Raw genomic sequence first — 27,579 nt, forward strand, 5'->3', positions numbered from 1 at the left:
TTATTTCTTTACATTGGTACAATCCAAAGACAGTGACCCTTTTATCCAGCTGGTGGCAAAAGAAATACTTGGTGAGAAGGGAGGATGGTTCCAGTCCATGCTTGTAACAGTTTCAGAGAAGTAAACAACAAAAAAGGCATTTTAGCATCATGTGTTGTATAAAGAGGAACTAGACGAGACAGCTTTCGCACAAGTGAAAAAGAAGGTATTTATTTATTACCTTCACAAAATGATCATGATTAGACTATCACACATTCCTTTATGCCAAAAAATATTTCATTTCATTGGAAGAGAGAACATTTCTTATATGTGCTACAGTTCTCACACACTACTCCAAACTGAACACACTCACATTGGCACTGAGTATCAATGACAGATTTTTTTTATTTTATCAGAAAACCCAACTTCCATATTATCGACCTTACAGTTTTATCGACCTTAGACCATTGCACTTCATAAGAAAGGCACAAGTAGTATATTGTTAAGATTAGACTGTAATGTAAGAAGGGAAATTCTTGTCTCTGGAACAATGAGGTAAAGCATCAGCTGAAGCAATCAGTACTGCAATGTCGTGTCCTTAATTGACTATCGATATAAAACTCTCACTGGGCTAGTGGACTCCTTATATCCTCCTCTCCAATCACTATTTGACTGTGTCTGGCCGTATCTATTGCAGCATCAGAAAACATATCATTGCAGTTTTTTGTGTATGGCCATCAGAGATGTACGTAGTGTTTTTGTTGTTGTTGTTGTTTATTTGTTTGTTTTGTTTGTTTGTTTGTTTGGTTTTTTTACCGAAAGCTGTATTTCGACCGCAGTGTGCAAAGTTTAAGATGGGGAAGTATCCATAGAGGAAGAATATCCTAGTTCGTTCTATAAGTGCACTTATGGATACAAACACATTTTTTCTAGACAACGTACAATGAAAAAAAAAGAAAAAGAAAAAAACTCTTCCGCATGAAATTTTGTGAAAGAATTGATATTAAACAGAGCTACTTCAGCACTCATCTATATCATTGTCAAGCAGATCATTTATGGTAAATCCCTAAAACGTTTCTCTACAAATTCTGTATAAAGATAACCAGGCGTATTTATAAACTAAAAATGACAGTGTTGTACGCTAATGTCTCTAGTTTTATGGTTGTTGAAACAACCATATAAATCTGTTCTTTTGTATAGAAGAAGACTGCGGAGACACCTCCATATACAATATACATGCAATACAATCCTCAATTCTGCTGGCGCTACCACAGTCCTGTGACATCACAGCTACGTTCACCTATAAGGCAATGCCTTCAATCTATTCCTCCACAGGATTGGACAAATACTCTGTCAGTCATGGGAGAGCGAACAAAAATTAGGTCCTTTCTCATTGACTTGGTTTAAAGACAAAGAGAAAAAAAATTACAATCCTGTCATGAAGTTAATAGGGAATAGGCAAGAAAATAAATGTGTACGGGTGTGTGTGTGAGTGAGTGAGTGTGTGTGTGTATGTGTGTCAGTTCATGTCTTTAATGTGTTGGTCTGTCTCCGTAGTTATCATCCCATGATTCATCAATATTTCCCCCTTAAAAAAAAAAAAAAAAGAAAAAGAAAAAGAAAAAAAGAGGAAAAAAAAGCAGCTCCCTCGACTGTAATTTCCTTGTGTCGGTGGGGAAGAGTCTGGCTCGCTAGGAACCTAGAAGACATCAGACACATTGGATTGTGAAATAACAGAAGACATTCAAATGCATTCTCTAAAGTGATAAACGTATAAACAGACCAGCCCTGACTCTGACCTCTGACCTCTGAGATCTAGCTCTTTCCACCCTTCTTTGTGGAGGACGTCACTACAACATCTGTGCTCATCTGACCGGACAGGCCCGTGGCTGATGTGTCTTCCACTGCCTGTTTCTGAGAAATGGGGGGAGAACATGTCAGTGAACAAGAAACAAGAACAGTGAACGAGTCCGTTCTGTCCAATTGAGACACAAGCAGCTCCACGGAGACCAAGCATTTTATGGACACAAATAAGAGTTTTGGCTTCCCACATTATCTCATATCCACCCAGCCCTCGGTCACAGAGTCTGTCATGCTCCCTTTAGACAGAATCGAAAAAGTCCAACACTACAGAAGAATATACTGTACCATACATGTACCACAGTTCATCACCAATGCTATTAACATTGCCATGCACACAAGGGTGAGACAAGCAGATGAATCATGCGGATGTTCTACAAATGGGCTTAGTTCGTGAGAATGAGATGACACTACATTTTTTTTTTTTTTAATTTCAAAATGGTGGAATGTACCGTAAAGCAGAAATGTCAGATTCTTATCTAGGTAAGTTACTGGCTGCTAGTCTAGCCAAGGGCAAACTTACTAAATTTAAACTGACTAACAGGGGTGTCGAAAATCCAGTCCAGAAGGCTCAAAGGACCTGCTACTTTTCTTGTCAACCAACTACGTCTGATATCTGATTGGCTGAAGAAGGCACACACCTGTTTTCCAGGTTATAAATCAGCAGGCAGATAAGAGGTCAAAACTAAAAGCAAGCAGAATCTCGATCCTCCATGACTGGATTTCGACACTCCTGTTGTCTAATTATTGTGCTACTGAAGAACACGATTACATTGAATGTATATGTGAGTGTATGTAAATGTGACAGCTCTGAATACTCAAGGAGATTGTGTTTTACCTCTAATTGTTAGTCTAAATGCATAGATTCATGCATTAAATGCATTCCAATACGTGGAATCAACCTACCTTAGACTTAGACCTTGTTTTGCCACCCCTTCCCTGAAATTGAACCAAGATGTCTGTAATACTACAACTAAACTCTAGAGGGACTCGTTGGGTATTCTCCTGTACGCATGGACGGACAGAAACTGCTGAAGCGGCAACAGTGAAACAATCGATGTTTTCATTTTTTTCAACAACAACAAAAAAAAACTGTTTAAAGCTCTCTTTGAATTGTAAGGGGCTCTAATTAAATCAAACTTATGTAGATCTGGTGAAAACCTGTAAACATCAGTCAGCCACAATTCTCCACAGTTATGGGGAGCACCTGAACTGTAGAGTTAACAGTGCATCAGGCAAAGCAGTGTGCCTTGCCCGTGATGCGTAAATAAAATAAAATTAGAACAGTATTTAAAACCAGTTAAAATAATACTGGGGAATAAGCTACGTTTACCACAAAATGAGAGACGTCTAGTCCGAATAACATGCCAGGCCTCCTGTGCTTCAGTATTATAACTGAACTTACTATGGTGTTTGCTCAGCGGACAAAGCAAAGCATGTGGCTGATGTTTCTCCACTCACCTTCGGTTTGCTCTCTTTCTGTTTCACTTCAGGGGGTCCTGGTATGAGTGTGCCTGCCAGTTTATCTAATACTGGGCCTTTTGTCTGCCAAAAAAAAAAAAAAAAACCCAATCAACAGGCCGCACAAAAAATGAAATCACTTCCATCCAATTCATCCAAAACATTGATTTAATACAATTCACCAATGTGGTAAAATCAAGTTTGAGCACTCAGTGATAATCTTCATTTGTGTTAAAAGCAAATATCCACCATTGCGTGTTGTCTAGTTGTGAAACATTGAAATATTGTGTTTGTCTCTCTGGGCTGAGCAGTACCGTGAGGTCGACGGAGGCGTCTGCGGCGGGGACGGAGGTCTTTGTCTGGGGGGCCGCTGCAGCCGCAGGGGCTGAAGGGGCTACAGGGGCTGGTGGGGCAGAGAAATCACTGGACAGCAGATCAAGGGCTTCTGTATCATCCATAGATTTCTGTTGCGATACAGTGAGGCATCATCTTAAGGTCCCAACAGAAGCTCGCATAGTAAAGACTACGATCAAAATGTCCTTTTTTTATACACTGAACTGGATAATCGTATTCAACACTATCAGCATTATCCGCTGTCCTACTGGATTACTTTTCAGTGCGCCCCCAAAAATGCGAAACGGGGCGTTGTATATTGAACCAGTTGCACCAAACTGGTACAGAACCAGCTGCAGTTAGAACAGAAACTTCTCCAGTTTCTATTTTAAGTCCAGCATTTTCCCACTGAAATTTCTCCCCAGCGAACCCTCCACTGGTGAATGAGTCCCACTGTACCTGTTTGGGCGTGGCATCTGCTTTAGCCTTAGCCTCTGCCATTGCCTATTAAGAGGAATACAGAAGAATCCATGGGCATGTACATGAATATCTCTGTTCTACGATCCTCCGAACATTTATTAACATCAATGACAGACATTACTTGTCTGATTATTCTTGATTAGAATATTTCACTAAGACAATTTATTTATTGGAAAAACGCATGATGCACAAAATGCTAATTACTGAGAGGACTGTATCGTGTGATCCTTATATTACTTATTACAGTTACAGTATTAAGAACGATGTTAAGTGAAACTTGAAATTGTCTGTTAAATCTAAAGAGCCACAATACATAAGCTTAAAGACCCTTCTACAAGAAAAACGACATAACACATAAAAAGGGATTCTGATAATACTGTGAATGTTATCAGAGAAAAGAAAAGCAGGAGAAAAGTGTGGATTACTTTCTTGTCCGCCTCTGTGGGCTGATACTCAGGTGGAAGACTATCATCTCTCTCTCCCATCTTAACAATTCTCTCCTCCACCACCTTCTTCTCCTGCACCAATCGGAAAAAAAAAGATCACAGTTTGGGTCAGTACTTATTTGGATAAATTCATTGTTCTCCAAATGATTTTTATTCATTTACTCGGACCTGGATCAAATAAAACCTCGATCAGTTAAGGTTTTGAAGTATTTGGCTGACTAAGTCCCATCCAAATTCTCTTCGGTGCACCCTTTTCTTGTGACCTTGCTCTCTTAATTAAATGGCTTTTTACAGAAGGGCCGTCAATTCACTGTATGGCACTCGTGCTATGTTTTATTGGTACTGTTTCAACAGACTCAATTCAATCTGAATTTTAGTAGCTTTAGTAAAGAAAAGAGCATAAGATATAAGAGATATGCTAGAGTACAGGAGCAAAGCCCAGTGAATCAAATATTTCATCTAAGTATTTGACAAACTGTTTATGACCAGTGCTTCACACTGTTTATGACCACTGTTTCAAACCGTTTATGACCAATGCTTCGACCATTAAAACAGTAATAAATGACAAAAATGTATGCTGGTCCCACTCACTCGTAACTGCTAGTAAAAGTGCATTAATGTACTGCAGTAATGCTACATGACTTAAATATGAGCATGACTGAGTAACACTTTGAAGGATAATGTAAGTCTATACTGCATTTTAAAAGACTGAATTTGACAGAGTGACAGACAGCTTCTTTTGAAGAGGACACTGTATTGAAGTGAGCAGGGCGGTACCTGAGCGGTATCTTTTACTGGGCCGGGGACAGGCGCTGGGGCGGGGGCGATGTCCTTCAGGGTGTCAGAGAGGGCGTCCAAGGCGGAGGATGGATCCTCTGACAACTTCAGATAAAAATGTAAAAAAAGGAAAAGAGAAAATGTGAGTGCGATCATCTCTCTCTCTCTCTCTCTCTCTCTCTCTCTCTGCGCGCGAGCGTGTGTGTGTGGGTGTGTGTGTGTGTGTGTGTGTGTCTGTGTGTGTGAAAGGACCATCATTACCTGGCAGCCTGTTTGACCCGGTCCTGTCACAGCTGACTGAACATTAGAGGCAACAGTAGGGGTTGCAAAATCAGCTGCAAGATCATCTAGGGCAAAGTCTGTTGAAGTCTGTTGAGAGTGAAGAAATGAAGAAGCAAGAAGAAGATTAAGAAACAAAAGTGAGTGAATGAGAGCTAACCTGTTATAGCTTTGGCTATAGGTTTAGGATACACAGTGGGCCATAGGTTCAGGATTCAGAGCGGCTGACCTGTTTAGGAGGTGCAGTGGGGACGGGGGCCTGGACAGCAGGAGCTGCAGAGGAGCTTGTAAAATCTCCAGACAACAAATCCAGGGCTGCATCAGAGTCCAGGGAAGGCTGGACAAGAGTTGAAATCCAGTAGTCAGAACACAGTTCCCAAGAAAAGTAGCCAATTATTTCAGCAATGTTAATAAAATCAGTATGAGCCTATAATGTGCTTTATCTCGTCTATGAAGCAGACCAACTGCTATGAAAACAACAAGTACAGAAACTGTATGTTTATTTTCGCCATACAGATAATAGATCTATGTACAAAAATACTTTTAGTGTGTATGAGAGATTTAGATAAGACAAGGAGTACAGTACAGAACTGCAGAATCAGACAGGCAGGTAAATCTCACCTCTTTCTTAGGTGCTGGCAGGTCTTTAAGTTTCTCTTCTGAGAACCTGTAATCTGGTGGTAGTGTGTCTTCCCTCTCCCCCACTCTCACACCTTTCTCAGACGCCAGCTTCTCCTCCTACACAAACAAAAACACATAAAAATGTAGGGTAAGCAACGGAAAACATTGACTCCATTGCTGAAATTAATTTGACTTAGATACTAGCATTACAAACAACGAGGTCAGCATACCGTCACAATCTCCTCAGGTTTGAGTTTGGGTGGCTCTGGTGTTGGTTCGGCAGCAGGCAGTAAATCTTCCAGGGCACTGAGAGCGTCTGAAGACATTGAGGAACCCTGGAGATCCAGAAAGACAAAAATGAGGAGGTTGGGGGGGTAGAGTTATCAGAAGAACATGGAACCTGCACTGTCTAGCATTTTCCAGACAGAAGATGCACTTACAGTCTAGGTGAACACACACATCTGAGAAAAAGCACTGGTAACAAGCATATACAAAACACTCCAGTGAAATGTTAAGTCCAGCACAACACTGCCATAATAACAAAGAAAAAAAATAAACACTACCAAAAAGACAGAGTGAAACAATCAAATAAATATTGAGCACTAATAAACAATGCTGATCATACACGAAAGACTCTTAGGGTTCTGATGTAACAATAGACATTCTAATGTTCGTTAATGCTTAAGTAATACAGTTACAGTGTAATACAAATTACCTAGCATCACAAAACCATCAGCAATATCCTATGTCATATCTGAATGTCAGTCTGTAATACGGCTAAGTCTGATAGCAGTACAGCAAAGTACCTCATCGGTTGCCAGTCCTGACTTGCTTGGAGGGGCTGTGTTTGCAGCAGTGGGAACAGAAGCTATCTACACAGTAAAGAGAGAGGTGGAGACAACAATCGCTTATTTAATAACACGTAAGCATCTCCAGTCAGGCTTCATTCACATTCAATGGCTTCACAAGAATACCTTAGATGGAGCTTGTGTGGGAGCAACAAAATCACTAGCCAGGGCATCAAGAGCTGATAGATCCTCCACTCTTGGCTGTAAAAAACAGAGAAATAAAGAAAGAACAAGTTGTGGGATGAATAGAATATATTGTTCATAGCATTGCACTTAAAAAACTGAAAGAAATTTTCTGACTGAGGACCTTGAATGGGTAGATATGGGATATTTGTTTGATTTCGGATTCAGAGCGGCTGACCTGTTTAGGAGGTGCAGTGGGGACGGGGGCCTGGACAGCAGGAGCTGCAGAGGAGCTTGTAAAATCTCCAGACAACAAATCCAGGGCTGCATCAGAGTCCAGGGAAGGCTGGACAAGAGTTGAAATCCAGTAGTCAGAACACAGTTCCCAAGAAAAGTAGCCAATTATTTCAGCAACGTTAATAAAATAAAAATGAGGCTATAATATGCCTTACCATAGCGCAATAAATCAACCACTATGAAACCAACAACTAAAGAAACTTGCATATGTTTATCTTAAATATAGAGACAGTATATCTAGGAACAGGTGGCAGAAAAGAAGTATTGAAAATACTTACTGCATGTGTGCGAGATTTAGATATGATAAGGAATATAGTACAAAACCAGACAGGCAGGTAAATCTCACCTCCTTCTTAGGTGCTGGCAGGTCTTTAAGTTTCTCTTCTGAGAACCTGTAATCTGGTGGTAGTGTGTCTTCCCTCTCCCCCACTCTCACACCTTTCTCAGACGCCAGCTTCTCCTCCTACACAAACATATGTGTGGACACAGAAACACACACACACAGAGAGAGAGAGAGAGAGAGCGAGAGAGAGAGAGAGAGAGAGTTAATCTGACCCGACACTATTTAGACAGACGAATTGATTTAAAAACTGAGTTGGCATACCGTCACAATCTCCTCAGGTTTGAGTTTGGGTGGTTCTGGTGTTGGTTCGGCAGCAGGAAGTAAATCTTCCAGGGCGCTGAGAGCATCTGAAGACATTGAGGAACCCTGGAGTGAAATGGGAGATGGAGACAAACAAGTCAAAGAAAACCATATTTTAATCAGTCAGACATTAAGAAAATCAATGTGAACATCAATGCTACCATTCTAGAGCAAGCACAATGTTTGGAATCTGGTCTACATACACTAGCTCTCTTAACCTGTCCTAGCTTGGTTAGCGTGGCTTATCTTACTATGCATGGCGTGTTTATCAGCAACAGTAAGAATGAATGATGAACCCCCTCTCTCTCTCTCTCTCTCTCTCTCTCTCTTTTACTTACTTTGTCTGTTTTTGGCTTCTCAGTTTGTGGAGGAGGAGAACTCAGTCCTGCTGCCAAAGAGAAGTCATCAGCAGGCTAAGACACAAAGCACAGAGAAGCCATCAATCACCATCATTTACTGATGAGCAGTATTGCACAGCAAACAGACAGAATCCCCTCAGGCTAATCTACCGTGCGTATGTAACCACAGAAAAAAAGACATGATATTACATCTCTAAATAACTCAGAAAGCTTTACCTGCTCGATCTTTGCTTTCTTGTCAGCAGGGGGAGCAGGAGACTTAGAGACAGCTGCAGGTACCGATACTTCTGCTTTCTGCAAAGTGTGAAAAAGACAGTATGGGTAGAAGTCGATTTGATTTGCTTTACATAAATTCAGGTGAACACGTCTGAAGGAACATCAGTGTTTTACTTGGCCTCTGCACACTGAATAAAAAAACAAACAAAAAACCTTTTTACAAGAAAAGCTACCATGACAATGGTGTTCTACAAGTGTGTACCTATTTCTAAACAAGGTCATTCCAAGAAATCCCTGCTTACCTTCTGTGAAGAAGGTGGAGGTGGGGCAAAATTCGAGAAACCAGCTGATGCACTCGCTACATTCTGTGGGGAAAACGGAGTTCAGGGGAAAACAGAACATGACGTGAGACGCACTCATTTCTAGAAGAGTGTTTTAGAAGAAAATCTCATGGAGAACGTAGTCAGAGTGTGGTACGTCTGATCGCCACCAAGACGACCAGAACATTTTAATTCAAACAACTTTTTGTTCAGAACCATTGTTCAGAACGCACCGTCTCTTTGTTCTCCGCAGCTGGAGCAGGAGATAACATGAAACCAGCAGACAGGGAGTCCAGGGCCTCGTCTGTGCTCATAGGCTTTGGGGTAACAGAAAATAATCATAATAACAATTAGCATAGATAGAATTATTTACATTGCACCATTCATAACCGCATGGCAGTCTAAAGTACATGCACAGATACTAAGAAAGGTTAGACATAAAATTCATAAATACATATATTAAGGTATTAACTGAGCTTATATCCTAAGATGTACAGCTGAGCGTCATCAGAACAAGCACAGAGATGAAACATCACGTTGTCTGATAACTGTGTCATCACAGAGGAAGGACCATGTAGAGGCAGGACAAAAAAGGCCCCAAAAACAGGGTCTTTTATTGCACACTGATCTGTCTGTCTGGTCAATCCATGTAATGCCACTTCAGAACTGTGTTTGTCCCTTCCTGTCCTACTTTAAGTCTAATCGAGCATTCTTCTATAAGAATTTATAAACATTCTCACTTTTAGGGAGAGACAAAAACTAACTGAAAGACGCTCCAACTGTAGCTGGATTTACCAGATGGTTGAGAAAGACAGAAATAAAAGCAGCGGAAACTTGTCAATAATTGGGTCCAAACTGAGGCTTTTTGTGTGTGTTGGCCTCGTAAGTATGTTTTTAGACATTTGATGGAGTAGTGGAAAGTTTCCTGTCAGTTTCAGAGTTGTCCACATGGAGGCACCTCATACTGATTCTTAGCAACAAGCAGTAACATAACAAAAAGCATGTGTCATAGCAGGAAAAGTACTGACACACCCACCACATACCAAGGCATCGACATTAAAAACATGCAGTTTTCCACACACACTACTGAACACATTCATGTCTGCTGCTGCATTAATTTAACGCTGGGTCTGATTCTGATTCACAGCCAGAGACTGTATCTAAGGTTTATAAATTGCAATTCTTTGCAAAGATTTCACGAAAATCAAAAGAAATAGAGGGTGTATATGAAAGGATTGTGGGAGAAGAGAGCACAGAAAAGCTCTGTGTGAGTTTTTATGTGCATGTGTATGCATGTATGACGGTGTATATATATATATATATATATATATATATATATATATATATATATACATACATACACACACACACACACACACATATACATACATACATACATACATACACACACACACACACACACACACACACACACACACACACACACACACACACACACACACACACATATATATATATGCGCACTCAAACTTTAGTCAATTACAATTCATGTGCTGTTTAATGAGTATATGTGCGTGAGTCTGGGTGTGGGTGTTAAAGATAAAGGAAGAACCAGCTGGTTCAGGCAGGTGGAGCTCTTTGGTGTTTGCTGAAGCCAACACCCTTTAAAGCTGTGCGGCATTCCACATGACACAGATAAAATGCCGTAGTTTATGTTGGGAAGGTACAATAACACGGTGAATCATTCAAATACGAATTCAGAGGCCAAAGGTGTGTACAAGACTGTGTTCATTCTGTGTATGCAGGAGTACATAGCATTCTTCCACAACAGACATGACACTCACATGGAGTAGCAAATGCATAATAAGCTCTATAACCTTCTCACCTTGGGTGTTTCTTTGGGCATTTCTGGTACTCCAGCAGGTTTCTTGTCCTGTGAGAATGAAAACGCAATAACTAACATTCAAACCGACTGTCACAACACACATACAATGAAAATCAACTGAAGCAGAACAGTATGTGTGAAAGCAAACAAGCAGGAAAAAAAAAAAAAACACGACATGCTGTGAATATATTTTCAATATATTATTTACATCCTGATATCCTCTGCGCGTATTTTGGCAAAAGCTAAAATAGGTTTGCATTTATTCGTCAGCAAAGGGAACAGAGATAAAGCAGATAAAAGAATTTTTTTTTTAAAAAAGTGGTCCAAAAAAAAAAATCCAAATAAGTGGATAATGCTGAGGTAGGAGAGAAATAAGGTGGATGCTGTGGACTGACCAAGTTTTCAAATCTGTATCCTGGTGGTAGTGTGCTCTCCCTCTCCCCACACAACACGCCTTTTTCTGCAGTGATGTCATGCTGAAACATGCAACACACACACACACACACACACACACACACACACACAGACACACACACACAAACACACACACACAGACACACACAAACACACACACACACACACACACACAGACACACACACACAGACACACACACACACACACACACAGTGTTACGAAACACACTGCACCGCACACCATCCTTCAGGCTATTACACATTAAAAACAACAGCTTCCAAGACATCAAACAAACACACAAGTGAATACATGCATTGACATATATGTAAACGCACATAACGGGCGGCTCACACGAGTACCTCTTTGACTTCAGGGCCGGTGAATATGGGGGCAGTGGGTGCAAGAGGCTCTGAGGGTGGCAGAGTACCGGCCAGGGCATCAAGGGGGTCAAACGCATCTTTGGCTGGAGTAGTTTTGGCCGCTGGGGGCCCCACTTCAACCTGCACCTGGGACAATCAGTTGGACGGCGGTTACTCACTGAACTTAACTGGACGACTCCCTGGTGTTACCATGACAGTCGTAAGTCTGGCAAAATGATCTCTGCCTCATGTCATCATGACCTCAGAATATAGCTTTAAATCTTCATTCATGTGTGTTATTAAGCCACACTGAGTTAACCATATGACGCCATCACCTCAGCAAGTAAACAACTCTTAGAGTTTTAAGTGTTTAGCTTAATTTAATTATGTAAATACAGAGCACTGTATCAGTCATATTGGTTCAGTCATATTAGTTCATGGCTACCCACTATATTCTGCTTAAAATGTTATATTTCATTATTTACCACAGAGTTTATTTCTGTACCTATAGAATTAAATTTCTTACTAGCTCTTCAGCTCAAAGGTTACATTATGCCACTGATGTTAAGTATAGCTGAACCAATAATCATTCTGCAAGTCCCAGAAACCCTCAGAGACACTTGTTAGAAAACTTTGAGAGAACGTAAATATCTCTCAATGTTTTCTTTTGAAGTAGACAAGATAAACCCTGGCTATGGATTAAAGACCAAAACTTGAGAGAAGACAGGAATCTGAAGAGATGAGAGGAGAAAGATAAGGACTGGAACACCGTACTCCTTCAGGTGGTTCCTCTGCGTACTCTGAGAAATACCTTTGATTCCTTCGCCTTAACATCCGGCCCTTTTGGAGCCCCAGCTCCTGAAACGGCAGTAGCAGGATCCTGCTTAGCTGGCTCTGATTTGCTCGAAGGGATGGACGCGCTCTAAAACGCACATATCGGCGAGGCCGTTATCAGACCATACTGTTCAACTCATGTTTAACGGCATGTCTTTGAAGACGGGGAAAGAGCAGCGTGTAAGAAAATGGCGACCGTAAGGAAGAAGTTCTTGAGGGCAGCTTTCCAAAGCCAGTTCATTCAACACTGGGTTAAAGATCATCAAGAATAAGAAGTCTGGAACACTTAGGAGGCTTTTAAGACTACGGATTAAAATGGTACTTGAGATTAGAATAACATGGATGAAATCACATCCCTGATAGTAACAGAGTCTCCCATTTCCATTAAAGCAAATCAAGGTAGAGTGAAGCAGTGGCCAAGAAAAAAATACAGCACAAAGATGCGTTTGAGTCAAGGCAGTCAGGAAAAAGAATGAAAAACATCACAGGGAGGTCTGTTTGGCTTCTGCGCGTTGCCACGGGCGCTCTACCTGTGCAGCGTCTTTCGAAGCAACTTTAGGCTTCTCTACATCCGCAGAGGATTTCTCCACCCCAGCGACTACACCTGCTTTACTTGCTGCTCCGTCAGTAGGATTTACAGGTGCAGCTTTGGCAGGAGAGACAGAGCCAGCCTACAATACAGACGCAGCAAAATTACTGAGAACGCAAAACAGAGCTACGACACAAACCTCCCTCTTTTCTGACCGCTGGGATTGAAAGCAAGAGGCAAGAGGTAGCCGACATGCTCTGTACACAAGCGACAAAACTGAAATTCAGAGGAGGGTTTTTCAAAAGTTTTGGGGTAAATTTTGGATTCATCCTGAGATTGGGGGAAGACAAGCGCAGCCTGCAAAACAGAGGGCAGGAATCCAAGAGTAAAGGTTTTGTGAAGGATTGTGAAGAATGAGAAACAGATTCACAAGTACCTCAGGTTCAGATGTGCAAAGTGGGAAAAGATAAGGGGTAAAAAAAAGAGTCCAGAGAGAATCGCAATTTCAGGAAAACACCATTTTAAAAGATTTTAAAAAAAGAGAGGAGGAGAGAATCAGGAGAGATCCAAGACAATTGGTGTGTTATGAGTGAAATCAGAGGTGATTCGGTAACCAAATAAAGTGCAGGAAAGGGTTAAGAGGCTATGAGTTTTCCCAGCACAGTAAGCTTAGTAGACCAAGTCTGTCTACCTCAGGCTTCACTTTAGGACTCTCCTTCTGTGTCACTGCTTTGCCAGCCGCTCCGGTAGAACCCACTGTAGTAACCGTGGGCGTAACCGTGGGCGTGGTTCCCACGGTGGTGGCGGCAGCCGTAGATGAGGTGCTGGTCTTCAAAGGGGTTGTAGTGGCGGTTGTAGTGGCAGGGGCAGTGACAGTGGTAGTGGCAGCAGGCGTCGCTGACGCGGCAGGTTTTGCCACCGCGGCTGCCGTGGTGGAAGCGCTTCCTTTCTGCAATGCAGACGTACGACGGATTTCATCACATACGGGTACCTTCATGGGTCAGTCGGTCAATACCCACACTCAATGTCGCATACTGCTGAGTAATTCCATTAAAAGTCTTGGTTGCATTCTTTCAAACCAGATTTTTCGGATATTTAAACTACGCCTTATTTAAGGGACCAGAACTCTACTGACCAAGGATTTGCATCACGTGTATGTGCTTTTGAATGCAACCAGTAAAAAGACCTTTAAGACAACTGACACCTATTCACAATACAAAAGGGCTATGTCTTTTTTTTTTTTTTTGCATTTATTTAAGTTCTTTTGGTTGGTGAACATTTAATGTAGCTATGGAGATCTGATAAGGACAAGAGAGCATTCACTACCAGCCCTAAGAATTATGCGTGCTTCCAGTGTCAAAGCAAATTACAAGTACTCTGGCATTTCAGTGGAGTCAGAAAAAAAGAAGCATTACCATGGCGATAGAGTCTTGTTATCTTGGCCTACTGAAACATCCCAAATCTGGGCAGTTAACAACCACTTTCCAAGTGTTAATAATTACTCCCATCAAACAAAGGAGACTTTCTTCTCTGGTACACACACATACACACACTAATACACTCTAACTTTCTTCTCTGGTACAAACACACACAGTAGTACACTCTGACTTTCTTCTCTGGTATATACACACTCACTAATACACTCTGTCTTCTCTAGTACATACGCACACTAGTACACTCCGACTGTCTTCTCTGGTACATGAACTCTAGTATTCTCTGTCTGGTCAGTGGACTTGTTAAAATGGAAAGTAGCGTGGTAAGAAATTTATTGACTCACTGTTATCTCTTTCTGTACCGTTACTTAACGCTCACGCTACTGCTAAATTGCCATCATGCTGTCTTTCTACACTCCCTTGTGAAGAGCTCTTTCACAAGCTATTGCAGCATGGTTTAGTTCTTTGTAAACCTCTAATTTCAATTGTTGAATCATCCCATGATTCATGTTCTGAAGCAATATTACTAGCGTAGTTTATAGATTACAATGATATATTTCAGTCTAAATCTCTCTCAAAGGTGGCGACTATTCTGATCATGCTACTGATCAGAATAGTGAGCTGCATATTCTAGACCAGTCACAGCCCCCTATGGTCACTGGGATAACTGTTTTTCCACATTATACAAGGCACTGGCTGGCCACGCCCTCTGCTGAATGGGAGGAAGAGCGATATTTTCTTTCCATGTTCTTTCTTCAGGCAAAATCTCTGTCCCATATGGCATTTTAAAAGCAGCCAAAGCCACGGCACTAGCGCGGATTACAGGAACAGGAAGTCAAAGAACAATACCTAACATCACCCGGTGAAGAAATGAAAGAATTAAAGTTAATGTTGACCTCACTGAAAATAAGACCAAAAAAAAAAAAGGAGAAACATCTTAACATAAACAGGAGTAAGAGTTTTCATGCAGGGAGAGGTTTGGTGTGGAGATAGAGGGCAGAGGGGGAGAGAGAGAGAGAGAGAGAGAGAGAGAGAGAGAGAGAGAGAGAGACAGAGAGAGGAAGTGTTATATACCTCATACTGTGCCTGTTTCACTGTGGAGACCTGTGCTGCTGGGGTAGGTGTGGTCTGTTTGGACTGAGACTAGAGAGAGAGAGAGAGAGAGACGGAGAGAGACAGAGAGAGAGACACAGAGAGAGAGAGAGGGAGAGAGGGAGAGAGAGAGAGAGAGATGTTAAAGCCAAAACACAGGATGTAGTCATAGCTACCACCGATCAAAGTTATGCAGTTCTTAGAAAACTGCACCAGTCAACATCCTGTTACCATTCCTCAACTTTGTAAAAGGAATAAAATTCCTGTCTCTACATGTCTATACACACCTAAAAAAAATACATCTTAGTGTTACTGTATTACATGCAACAGCAAGAAAGGCTTCCGATGAGAGAAGAAAGAATCAACTGAAGTGAACTGAAGCTTTGAGAAAAGGCTCACTGGACTCTAGAATAAGCAGACATTAACACAAATGGAAAAGATGCAGAGAGACTGCATCTTTTTATAGATATACTGATATTGTTCATAGATGTATTGATATCATAGATGCATTGATAAAAAGCAATGCTTTTCCATCACTTGGAAAAGATATAAACCGTTCATCTACATGAAGACTGTTAATGGCCTTCACTACCATGAACATTTTCCAAATAATATCTAGCAATGGAGCCTATCTAAAGATATAAGATCAATTTTTCTGCATCCAAGACAGGTGACACCATGCGATCAATGTCTAACAAATACAGATCATTTCAGTACACCTTCAAAATCAATCTAAGTAAACACCTCTCAGGTCTATGGGTTTATGTGTTGCGAAACTGCATGAATGATGTGTGTGAGAGCTGTCAACACAGTTGGTACAGCTGTTGTCTTGTAAGCAGATGAGCATCTGACTGGGCACAACATGTACTGTATGAGTAAGTCATTCTGGGCAAGAATCAAATGAAACCAGAGTCAAAGCTGCTGCCTTTGCTTCGCCTGCTCCCCCTTGGGCTGCCCCCCCCCTCTCTGCTCCGACGTGTTAGCATGTCAGCCTAACCTCATTAGAGATTGAGCGGACAAGTTGTATCAGAAACATTCTTTCTTCATACTGAATACAAACACATAAACAGAGTACTGTATAATGATCAGGTCATTTAAAAGACTTGGACCTACCTGGTAATTAAACGTCATTAAAATACACATTTAAACTAAAACAATTTGTTTAAGGGCACTGGCACGTGTGGGTGTTCCCTGATATCAGTATTACCAATGACTGATTGCCCAGTGTCTCATCAGGCGTACCTTCTTGACTCCTCTGTAACACCAAGACACGTCATTGTCTTGTCCGAATGCCACAATACACTATTATCCAACACGGAGATATGAATTCAACCCCAGCATATCTCCATTCAGTCTCCGCAAATACAGGACTGTGCATTACTGAATGCTCCTGTTCTGCAAGTGTTTTTGTCGTGAACTAACAAGCTCAGCAAGTTTGAAACTGTCTGGCTTGTCAAGAAGACGCGAAGAAATTATAGGATGCGAAGGGTTAAGGAACTGTTTGCGCAGCGCAGTATAAGTGTACATGTTATTACCAGTTATTTCACAGGTGACAACGTTGAAAACAACGTGCTGGTCTTCTCAAAGTCCTTTATAAGCAGTAGAACACCAATTTGTATCGACCTCTTTCCTATTGGTCGATGGCTGGATGAGCAATGATTTCATTCTAAAACTAGCCTCAAAAGGGTGTGAGGGGGCAGGGTGGCAGCAGAGAGGAAGTGCTGCTTTGAGAGAGTAGGGTATTTTTTGTTGTTGCCAAGCACTGCAAAACCAGTTTATAATACACTGCTTAACTTAGCAAGAACCAAGATTGAACAGAGAACTACTGCACACACTGCTATCTCTCGAGATACCTTGGAAAGACGAAGGAAGTGGATTTATAGCAGCAGCAACAACAACAACAACAACAACAACAACAACTTCAATTTTCAATCTTTGGCAGTCTCATTCTTTCTTCTAAGGGTGTTCCTTCAGAAACAGTATTGTCTTTATGCAGTGACTCATAGGAGTAATAAAAATATGCAGGCCAGTGGTCACGACATACAACCTCTGGGTTAGATTCAACAGATTTTCCACCGAGAAACAAACACAAACAAGAGAAACGCAAACAAAGTCTCCTTTGAGGGGCACATTTGACAGCGTTTTGTCTTATAATGAACATGAGAAAAGACAGCGGGTAAAGAATGCCCTTTTATGTGTAGAGAGAATGATGGTGAGTTTGATTGAATCACAATATGGCAGAGTCTGGTGATTTTCCCTTATTATTCCACACTTTGTTGTTCTTATAAGAGTGTATTAATTTAGAAGAAAATGATTACTTCATGTGATTATGAACCACCAGTACATGGTACAACACCAACAATCATTTGGTCACAACTTGTGCAAATGGAGAGACCCACAGACACATGTAGCACATGTAGCTAAAGGGGAACACCGTCACGTAGACCTTTTCGTCAAAACAAACTGTAATTCCATTTTGACATTTCTTAATTCCTGAATAGCTTCCTGAACGTATCAAAGACAGACAGAAATGAAAGTGGAGAGCAGTCCGCTGAGCTAGAGCGAAACATGAAGCACACTTTAAAAGGTTACAGTCATACATGCTAACTATGGCTAAACTGACCAGACAATCCACTTAACTACTTAACTAGAGACAAGACGGAGGAGACAGAGGAATGGGAGGAATGCCTGATGCAATATGTTTTTGTGCTTGCCCTAACCCCTACAGACCTATTCACGTCTGCACGATCACTGAGAAAGGCCTGTGAGAGTCTGTAGGTTGTAACCACTTTACCAAGGCCTCAGAGGCCTCTTCACAAGTTCACTGATGATTTAGAATTAATATAGAGATACAGCCCTTGGCAGATAAACTTTGAAGATTTTGCAGAGGATTAAATGCATAAATATAATATTTATAATTATTAATTTAGCTGACAGCCTTAACCAGACCAACTTACAGCCTAGGGGGCAGCCATGGCCTAACGGTTAGAGAGGCTGGGTTGTGACCGGAGGGTCGCGGGTTCAATCCGCTAGACGGGCAGAAAAAACGTGGGCGGGAGAAGTGGGTGAACAGCGCTTTACCCCCTCCCTCAACATCCACGGCTGAAGTGCCCTCGAGGAAGGCACTTAACCCCCAACTGCCCCCTGGGCGCAGGCGTGCTGCCCACCGCTCCTGTGCCCGGTGTGTGTGTGTGTGTGTGTGTGTGTGCTCACTACTGGTGTGTATAGAATGGCTTAAATGCAGAGGTTAAATTCACTGCTCACAGTGCTTGTGTGCGATCACAGAGAATCTAAAAAATTCTTTCAGTTTTTTGCTTTCTGTGTCAGAGGTCACATGCCTGTGAACCAAGCATGGGGTTAAATGACTTGATAAGGAGGGTGTGGGTCAACCGTCACAATCCACTGGTTTCTAGACAGCTTTTCTAACCAACACAGCACTACCACCAACATCTGGGTGAGACAATAAGACCACATCATGATGATATTACAAAAGATATAAGGTATAAATATAGTGTATGGAGTTATTGCTTTACCATGCATGACATATCTGGGTGCAAAAAAAAAAAAAAACCTACAAAGGGAGAACAACCTAGAAACAGCCATCACTGACAGGTAAACACCGTATCCACTGTACGTAGATGCCATTCACAAAAACACAATGCAATCTGGGTAAAGAATACAGGGCAGGTACCCCTTGTCTGCACGGCATGCACACAGAGCAATTGTTAAAACTGGAATATCATATCAGGACAATCCCACGCAAAGGAGTATTTATGGGAATAAAAACCTAAACAGTATTGACCTCGCTCTAGTAAATGTCATCGATACAACAAATATTATTGTTAGTATTGTAGTTATTATTATTGTTGTTGTTGTTAAGCACAGCTAAGCTTCATTTATCTAATAATTTCTTCAGTTCAGTTATCTACCTCTCTATATCTGTCTGTCTCATATATTACAAAACCCAACCCAAATGTCCTAACACATTGACAAGAAATGTCTCGGTCTGTCTAAGCTCCTTGTGACTCAGGGTCTAAGAAAACACCATGATGTTATCAGTCACATTCACTATGGACACCACACAGAGAGCTGCCATGAGCGGACTGACACGATCCCCTTAGCCCACCGAACCATGCCCACAGAGTCAGTCAAAGCCCTCAGTCAACGTCTGCAACAGCCAATAACAACAACCCATGCAGACAGTCACAGCTGCGAGAAGGGACACCGGGTTCAATATGATGTCTCTTCTTGGAAATACAGGTCTGCCAACATGAGTCGGGGAAACGTGACCCGTGGAAATAGAAACTGAAGAAGCAGAAAAGGCCTGGTATACTGGAACCAGTTTCACTATCGGAAACACAGCAGTTACTTTACTGCAGAGAAAATATTTTGGGTGGAATGCAGGCGAAGGCCTGATGCCACCCTGTAAATTGGTCATGGAATCAAAGTGCTTAAGCAGCAGAAAATGTAATAGCCACAATTATGCATATATGGTGAGTAAACCACGGGCACAGGCAAAACAACATAGGTCTAGATTACAACACATAGGCATCGCCACACCTAAGCCCCAATTGCAAGGCATTTCACAACTCCGCTACCCAAGCTATTTGCACAGTTAAGTCTGCTCTAAATTAAAAGTTTTCTCAATCTTAAACCTAACTGAGGCAACCCCCTTTGCTTCTTTTTTTTCCCTTTTTTTCCCCCTCTATCACTCTCACTCCTCTCTCAGAGTACTGATGACTCATGCAAAGCCCCACCCCACAAACTAAAAAGAGACAAACAGTGACAGTGTGGCAGCAGAAACAACACAGAGAGAATGCAAACTGGCTACAATGATAGCCTGCACACTCTGCGCTGTGCTGAGTCACCTGAACTCTTAAATGATCCCAGTTTAATTATATGCAACAGTCACAGTCGCAGCACCGATTAATGAAAGAAGAATGGTCTGGTGAGGTACAGATTCAGCTCTGAATGATGGGTCAATAGATGTTTGTGTGATTATAAACAGTGTGATGACAGAAAGACAGAAAGAAAGAAAGAAAGAAAGAAAGAAAGAAAGAAAGAAAGAAAGAAAGGGAAGACTGTGTGGGGTGTTGTGTTACATAAATCCATTGAGGCCCTCATGCATATCATCTTTATTGGCATGAAAATATCTATATATATTTTTTCTGCATTTCTCATTCATTATCGTTCATGCAGGTTTCAATTCTGTTCAGCATAAGAGTGTTTGTATGCATAAGAGTGTTTGTGCATGAACTTCACCTAGGCCTGTTTTTATGCAAACATTTAGAAGTTACATCTATGTTCACTGACGTTTTTGGTATGTTTATCATAATCATTAACATGTGAGCATGCAAGTTTGTACACAGTTGGAGATTTAATACACAGAAATTTCCGGTAAAAGAACCATATGGCTTTTCTACACTATGCTGTCATCAGTGGACTCAGATACCCTCAGAAAGGCTTCCAACTCCATAAATTCCTGCACCCCCCACCCCTCAGTTTTGACAGTGGTATGTGAAACTCTGCTTTGGAAAAAAACACCTGTGGAAAGGTTAGTATAGATGAAAATATCACTTACAGTCCACAAGCATCTGAAATGATCTCAGTGCCATGTCTGGTACGATTATGTCCAACAGTGACGACACCTCTGGCAAAGAAAGCTTCCTATTGCTTTACATGATTGTGTAAAACATTCAAATGCTATTCCCCACAAATAGCATCCTTACACGTCTGTCAAAGCACGTTAAATACGATATGTGAAGTCAATTTCGTAATCAGCAATAAGAAATAACGTCCTTGGTAAAACCAAAGGAGGCCGTTAAGTTTTCACTCAAGTTTTTATGAAAGTTTCCAGTAAACGTAGCTCTGGCACACTGATACATTGGTACAAGCAGGAAACCACAGATACATAAAATTCAAAGAGCAGCAATTACGTACCATCTGGACTGAAATGTGAGAGCGTCCCTCTGTTCCTTATGAGACAAAACTCAAATCAAAAGAGAATTCACCTGAAATCCCCCCTTGAATGCTTAACTTATGTCCCAAGCAGACACGCATACACACATGCACACCCTACAGAAAAAAAAAATGACACCACAACTCCACCCACAGAGACAAGACAAACTGGCCTGAGCAGCTCAAGACCCTCCCTCCTCTTTTATGATGCAGCATTTCAGCAGCTGTGATTGGCTGAAACAAAATTCAGCCCAACCCACTTGCAGTGCAGGCCAGGAAAACTAAACAACAATCGGCTCGTGTCCATATGACAGGGGAAGTGGGGGTCGCGGTTATTTCAGGAGGTCCATGTTGTCTTTGTGGGGTAACTCAGCAGTGAACAGATAAGGAGTCAAGGCTGAAATGATGATGTAGAGGATTCTGGGTTAAGGCTGAAAGGACTCAGCATGCTTAGAGTAAGCTTGGCAGGGTGTGTCTGTACACTCAGCGCTGAGGAATCTGAACCGCACAGCTCACCAAAAGACAGGAATAAAAAAAAAAAATTTAAAAAAAAAAAACTGCGTCGCAGGGCAGTCCCAAACCACACCCAGAATACGGAGCGAAAAAGACAGCAGACAGAATGTGAGGGCAGAGGAGTAAGACGAATGTGATTATGAAAGAAGAAGAAAGGCTAAAATCTGTGAAGTGTAAAACAGAGAGAGAGAGAGAGAGAGAAAGAAAAAGGGAGGGGGGGATTGCGACGGGGCGTAGAGACAAAGGAGAAAAAAGAAAGGAAGCGATTGAGAGACATACAAACACTCATAGAGAACAGTGAGGCATTGCTCCAGACGGAGCTTCGACATTCACCCAGCGGTTTAAGCTAAAGAAATTAGCGAGTCTTTGGCCAGTGATTACGTAAGAGGGGAACCGATGAGTACACAGACCACGTCACAAGGTTTGAGTCAGTCTGGGTCCGGACACTTTAATGCCTTTATGCTTAGTACATGCAAAGACATGTTGGCTTGATCCTTGAGACAGAATATTTTTTTTATGATTTACAACCTTAGGATACATACAATATTCATTTGGAATGATAGCACCCCCTGGTGTACAGACCAGACAACTGATGCGAACAATGTTTTTCAATGGTTTCAGGAATTAAAAATGATATGGTTTTCTTGTTTGCACTGTTTTGGAGACATTCAAATAATACTATCACACAATAAAAATGTGCAAATATATCACAATGTCTAAACATATTATAAAAAGAGTATAAATGAATCTATTTTGAAACATGTCTGGTTACTGTGAGTTTGGTGATGGACTGCAAAACAAAGTACAAAATCTGAACTAGAATAGACAAAAACAGAGATGAAAAAAAGAAAAAGTATGAGAGTGAGAGAGTGAGAGAGAGAGAGAGAGAGAGAGAGAGAGAGAGAGAGAGAGATCATCATTCATTCTTACTGTTAGAGAGAGAGATAGCTGAGGCTTGCATAATACGTATAAAAATCAAATGTATTTCATAGGTCATAAAAAGCTGCTTCAGACATTTGATTTGATTGGGTAAATCCAAATGGTAACGAAACTACTGGACCAATTGTTACTGTCACTGCACTATTCTACAGTATTGTGATGTCCACTATCCAGACACAGCAAAGAAAGTTTTTTTTTTCTTTAAAAAAAAGATACATTTTTGGAAACGTTGGACGAATCTCATACACAGGATTACTGATTCTTTTGAGATCAGTGATTATTTAGACTTTGGGGGGGGGGGAAACAATATTAGGCATGACTCTACGTGTAATGAGTCTATGGTCTGAGAGCAGTGTTGGAGGAAAACTAAAACCAAGCGAAAAGAGTTGGAGCAGAAAGTTTGCACTCTGACTGACTGTCACACCCAGATGTTTCTGACTGATACATAATTCACAGAGAGTGTGACTGGGCGGAGACTCAAAGGTGTGCAACAACGCAAGGCCAAAAGATGTCATCAACACTCAACACCCAAAACCTCACTGACACACTGGGGGCGTGACAGTGAGGTCCTCATTACTGCCACTGAACTGGAATTCCTCTATTACCCACCCCCCCCCCCCCCCCCCCACCCCCCACCATCTCCCCCCAAGACTGAGTTATAAGAAGGGAGTGTTTCCAAATATAACCTAATAAGGAGAGCAAAGCTGTCTTGAGGGGAAAACAAAACAGTTACATAAACACAGCCTGTATTATTTGTGATAAGGCTGTAGTCTTACAGCTAAAACAGATCAACAGAAACGGCAAGCCCTGGCTACTGATTCGCTTTAGATCTTAAATCTCCTGGACGGTCAGCGTTTGAGAATAAAGAAACCATTGTTATGCGTGATTTCTAAGAACACGCTTTAACAGCGAGGGTAACAAAGGTTGAGGAAAGACCGTCTGTTTATTAGTTTGTGATCGAATCTAGAGACAAACTCTGGGAGACAGCCACAGAGAGGGAATTAACCCACTTACAGGTCACTTAACGAGAAGTAGAGTCTTAGTTCACCTTAATGCTCCAAGGTCGGTAATGGTATAATGGGCTGAGGAAAGCATTGTTTCTGAAAAATAAGTACAGACCTATTCTGCTGGAGTCTGGAGATTTTGTACAGGCTGCCTGTGCTAGTTTAGACATCAAGTACTGTACCTATGGTAATCTGCCAATGAAAACAGGATACGGCATCGACACAGCTGTACAACACCCTGCAATGTGAAGTTATGATCTTATCATGTAAATGCATACACATATGTTACCACTAGAGAATGCAACAAATAAAATATCCGCAATAGAAACAATGCAAACACAGTCAGTTAAAGCTTGGGAACATCCTAAGGAAATAACCTTTCTGCAGTCTTTGTCTATGGCAGTAAAAGCCACTCCTGAGCAACAAATAACTGTCTAATGGCCCCATAAAGACAAAAAAAATACCTGCTACAGTTGACACCACCCCAGAAAATACACAAAGCATCTCAACAGCATTACGAACATTTATGACTCTAAAACTCTGAAAGTGAAATTGAGAGAGAGAGAACACAGATAGCACAGCGACACACACCTACACACAAACACATGCACACACACACACACACTCACATGTCCATACGGACACACACGCAAACACACACACATACACTCACCCAAACACACCCACAAGCAACACTGTAGTCCAGACAGTGATTCTTTCCTGATTGAAAAATAATCCTGCTCGTGCTTACTCAAGTTCAAGTTCATCAGGTGTGTGTGTGCGATAACAGAGGACTGACAGCCTGTGGCTAACCCGATGACAGTTATAACAGATGACCATGTATTCATATCCACGTCACCCAGTCCCTGCTCCCTGCTCTCTGCCCTCTCTCTCTCTCTCTCTTTAACATTGTTGACTTTGCTGTAGTTCTCCTGTCCCCTATATAATCCTAAATTTAGCTATGTACATTCTATGTGGTCTGTTTACCACGTCCCAGTCCTGCGTCCAACAAAAAACGCTGTTCACGTCTGTTCACATGGAATCTGTTTGTCCATCAATGTGACAGACTGAAGCAAGAAAAAAAAAAATCTATTTATACACAGGAGGCTCCTCTGATGTCATATCCGTCTCTCCGTGATAGCATTATGCCTCATGACATTTCTGGTCATGTCCACTGAGCACGTGTAAATGTCATCAACCCATCACAGTAAAACAGCTACAAGGAAACGAGTGAGAAATGAAGATGGATGTTGTGAGAAGATGTACTGAATCTTTTGTGAGAGGTTTACATAAGCAGTTAGGCTTAGGGAGGGACAAAAACAACCATGCATCTAACTAACTGTCAGCTCTGAGCCAAAATGGCAATGAGCTGAGAAATACGACACAGCCCCTCTGAAACAGGTTTTCACTGAAACAGAGGCTTACATTCACACACACACACACACACACAAACGCATACACAGACAGACATAGAGATAACAAACACATGCTGTAAGGACACACCAAGGACTGTAACTGCACATGCACATTCACATGCACATGCACATACAGTATATATCCACGCACACACGCACATACACACACACAAATTGACATTAGGTGCATTTCCAATAACCATGCTCTTGGAGCACATTCCACTCACTGGCCGAATCAATAAAGCACTGCAAACAGACTGCGCATCAAATACCAAACCACATACCAAAGTTCCCAATCTAAAAGCAATCTCAGTTGTGCACTCTATAGTGCCACATACACAGAGCAGATAGAAATAACACAGTTATCTTCAAGTATCGTTCTATTGTATGACGAGAGGATTACTGGATGTACTGGTCCTACAGACAACAAACTGCGGAGTTTCTGAAGAATCAGGACCTGTTTTCAACTGACAGGCCTAATCCTCTGGCCATCTCTGGGCCTTTCCTCCTTCGAAAGGCTCTCAGACCAGTCCTGGCACCTAAAAGAACTGACATCAGCAATATTGCCCTGGCTCACTTAACATTCTCCTGATTACAATGATCTAGTATTTCTCATCTCGCTTAAAGGCTTTATGTAAGTGGCTAAGGGAATTAACCTCAAAGCACCATTATCCAGCACCAAACCTACTGCCCAAACTTAGTGAACTGTCAGTAACGCCCTCCCCCCCCCCCCCCCCACCCACTCAACCCACCACCCCCTCAACCGACCACCAGGGTGTCTGGGCGCTTCTTGTATAGGGGTGAACGGTGGGCATGAAGAATACTAGCAACTCTACCAAGCCGATCAGTAGGCTGAGTGGAGCTATTTCCACACTGTTAACACCTGTCCTGACAATCCACTGTAGGTCTAGAAGAAGGACTTTGAGGTAAGTAGCAAAGGGGCCATTAAGAGTTAGGCATATCGCATTGCACAGTAACACCGTGTAGGCATTACCCATGCGGCTATTTTCTGTTATCCTGATGCTTAGCAGTCTGTGACACTGACCAGAGATGGCAGAATGAACTGTGGGTATGTGCAGTATGTAGCCCTGGGAAAGAAGCCCAATACAGACACACGAACACTTCAAATGCACAGACACACACAGACACACACACACACACACACAGAGAGAAGCCAAAACCATTTAAGAGAACTTAATAGAATAACAGAAAAAATGAGATTCATGAGACCATGTGTATCATTAAACTGCTGGGAATGTTTTTGACCATCTCATTAAAAGTTCCAAAAGTCCCTGACAAAACACACAGGTTATAGTAGTGTATTGTCAGGTCAGCATCCGGGGATGAAAAACAAAACATACCATATGGCAAGATATGGCCACGTGCATGACAAAAATAACTTCGAAATAGAGAAAATGGAAAATAAACTGTAGCATCAAGTACAGATGCTACTGACAGCATGCGTGATATTGGGACAGACCGTACAGTATAGTCTTACAAGTGCCCCCAAATCCACAGAGAAATATATTTTTTATTTGGTCATAAACCCAACAGACAAATATATATGCTTTAAAAATAAATTCACAACAGTCTACACTCATGAATAACTCTGACTCTTTAACCTACTCCAGTGTTAAAAGTCCACAGAGACAGACGGAATCAACAGGTCCAAAATCAAACATTACTCAAGTTGTTAAAACTGCTGCTGGTACTTTTAACTGTGCAGATATGGAGTTTCAGACTTTCCCAGCTCTCCTCTAACATTCCTTTACTCCTCCTCCCAGAACTCTGGCTGACCTGGACCACAGCCAACAAATCTTTGTCTCTCGACCAGCCCTCCAAATACAATAATGCAACACACGGACAGACAAAACATACACACTCTCGCTCTCAAACTTTCCTTACTAACACGCACTCATACACGACAGGACATTACAAGGCACAACAAACATGCAAGCATGTACACCCTCACACACACACGCACACACACACACACACTCTGACACTCTCTCTTAGCCAAGTAAATAATGCTTGGTTAGCACTGCCTGGCAGCGTCACTAACCTGGGCCTCCACAGATACATCCCGCAGGGCAGGGGTGTCTCGTGCGCCTCGGATCCAGCTGAAAATTTGGCCCATGTCTGCTGGCCGCGTGTGTGAGTGTGTGTGACCGCCTGTTTCTGTTGGTCTCTGTCTGTGTCT

At 41.8% G+C, this 27,579-nt stretch overlaps 1 protein-coding gene across 2 annotated transcripts; it reads right to left on the reverse strand.

Moving 5' to 3' along the window:
* Positions 1–1,586: 1,586 nt before the first annotated feature.
* Positions 1,587–27,551, reverse strand: cast (calpastatin). 2 transcript variants are annotated; one of them, XM_030769406.1, is made up of 29 exons: positions 27,442–27,551; positions 15,533–15,601; positions 13,717–13,974; positions 13,027–13,167; positions 12,474–12,584; positions 11,663–11,809; positions 11,284–11,364; positions 10,889–10,936; positions 9,276–9,359; positions 9,025–9,087; positions 8,723–8,800; positions 8,486–8,560; positions 8,109–8,213; positions 7,851–7,967; positions 7,446–7,553; positions 7,211–7,285; positions 7,043–7,108; positions 6,467–6,571; positions 6,237–6,353; positions 5,845–5,952; positions 5,598–5,705; positions 5,337–5,441; positions 4,539–4,631; positions 4,093–4,137; positions 3,615–3,764; positions 3,301–3,384; positions 2,746–2,778; positions 1,786–1,893; positions 1,587–1,678 (listed from the first exon to the last, which is right to left on the reverse strand). In XM_030769406.1, exons 1-28 carry the CDS (start codon positions 27,514–27,516, stop codon positions 1,795–1,797), a joined length of 2,748 nt encoding a protein of 915 aa, XP_030625266.1. In that variant the 5' UTR covers positions 27,517–27,551; the 3' UTR covers positions 1,587–1,678; positions 1,786–1,794. The 2 variants fall into 2 exon arrangements, with proteins under 2 accessions (XP_030625266.1, XP_030625267.1); XM_030769407.1 differs by lacking the exons at positions 7,043–7,108; positions 7,211–7,285; positions 7,446–7,553; positions 7,851–7,967; positions 8,109–8,213.
* Between the last annotated feature and the right edge of the window lie 28 nt (positions 27,552–27,579).

This window comes from Chanos chanos, chromosome 3 (genome assembly GCF_902362185.1).
Source record: "Chanos chanos chromosome 3, fChaCha1.1, whole genome shotgun sequence".
Taxonomy (NCBI): Eukaryota; Metazoa; Chordata; class Actinopteri; order Gonorynchiformes; family Chanidae; genus Chanos; species Chanos chanos.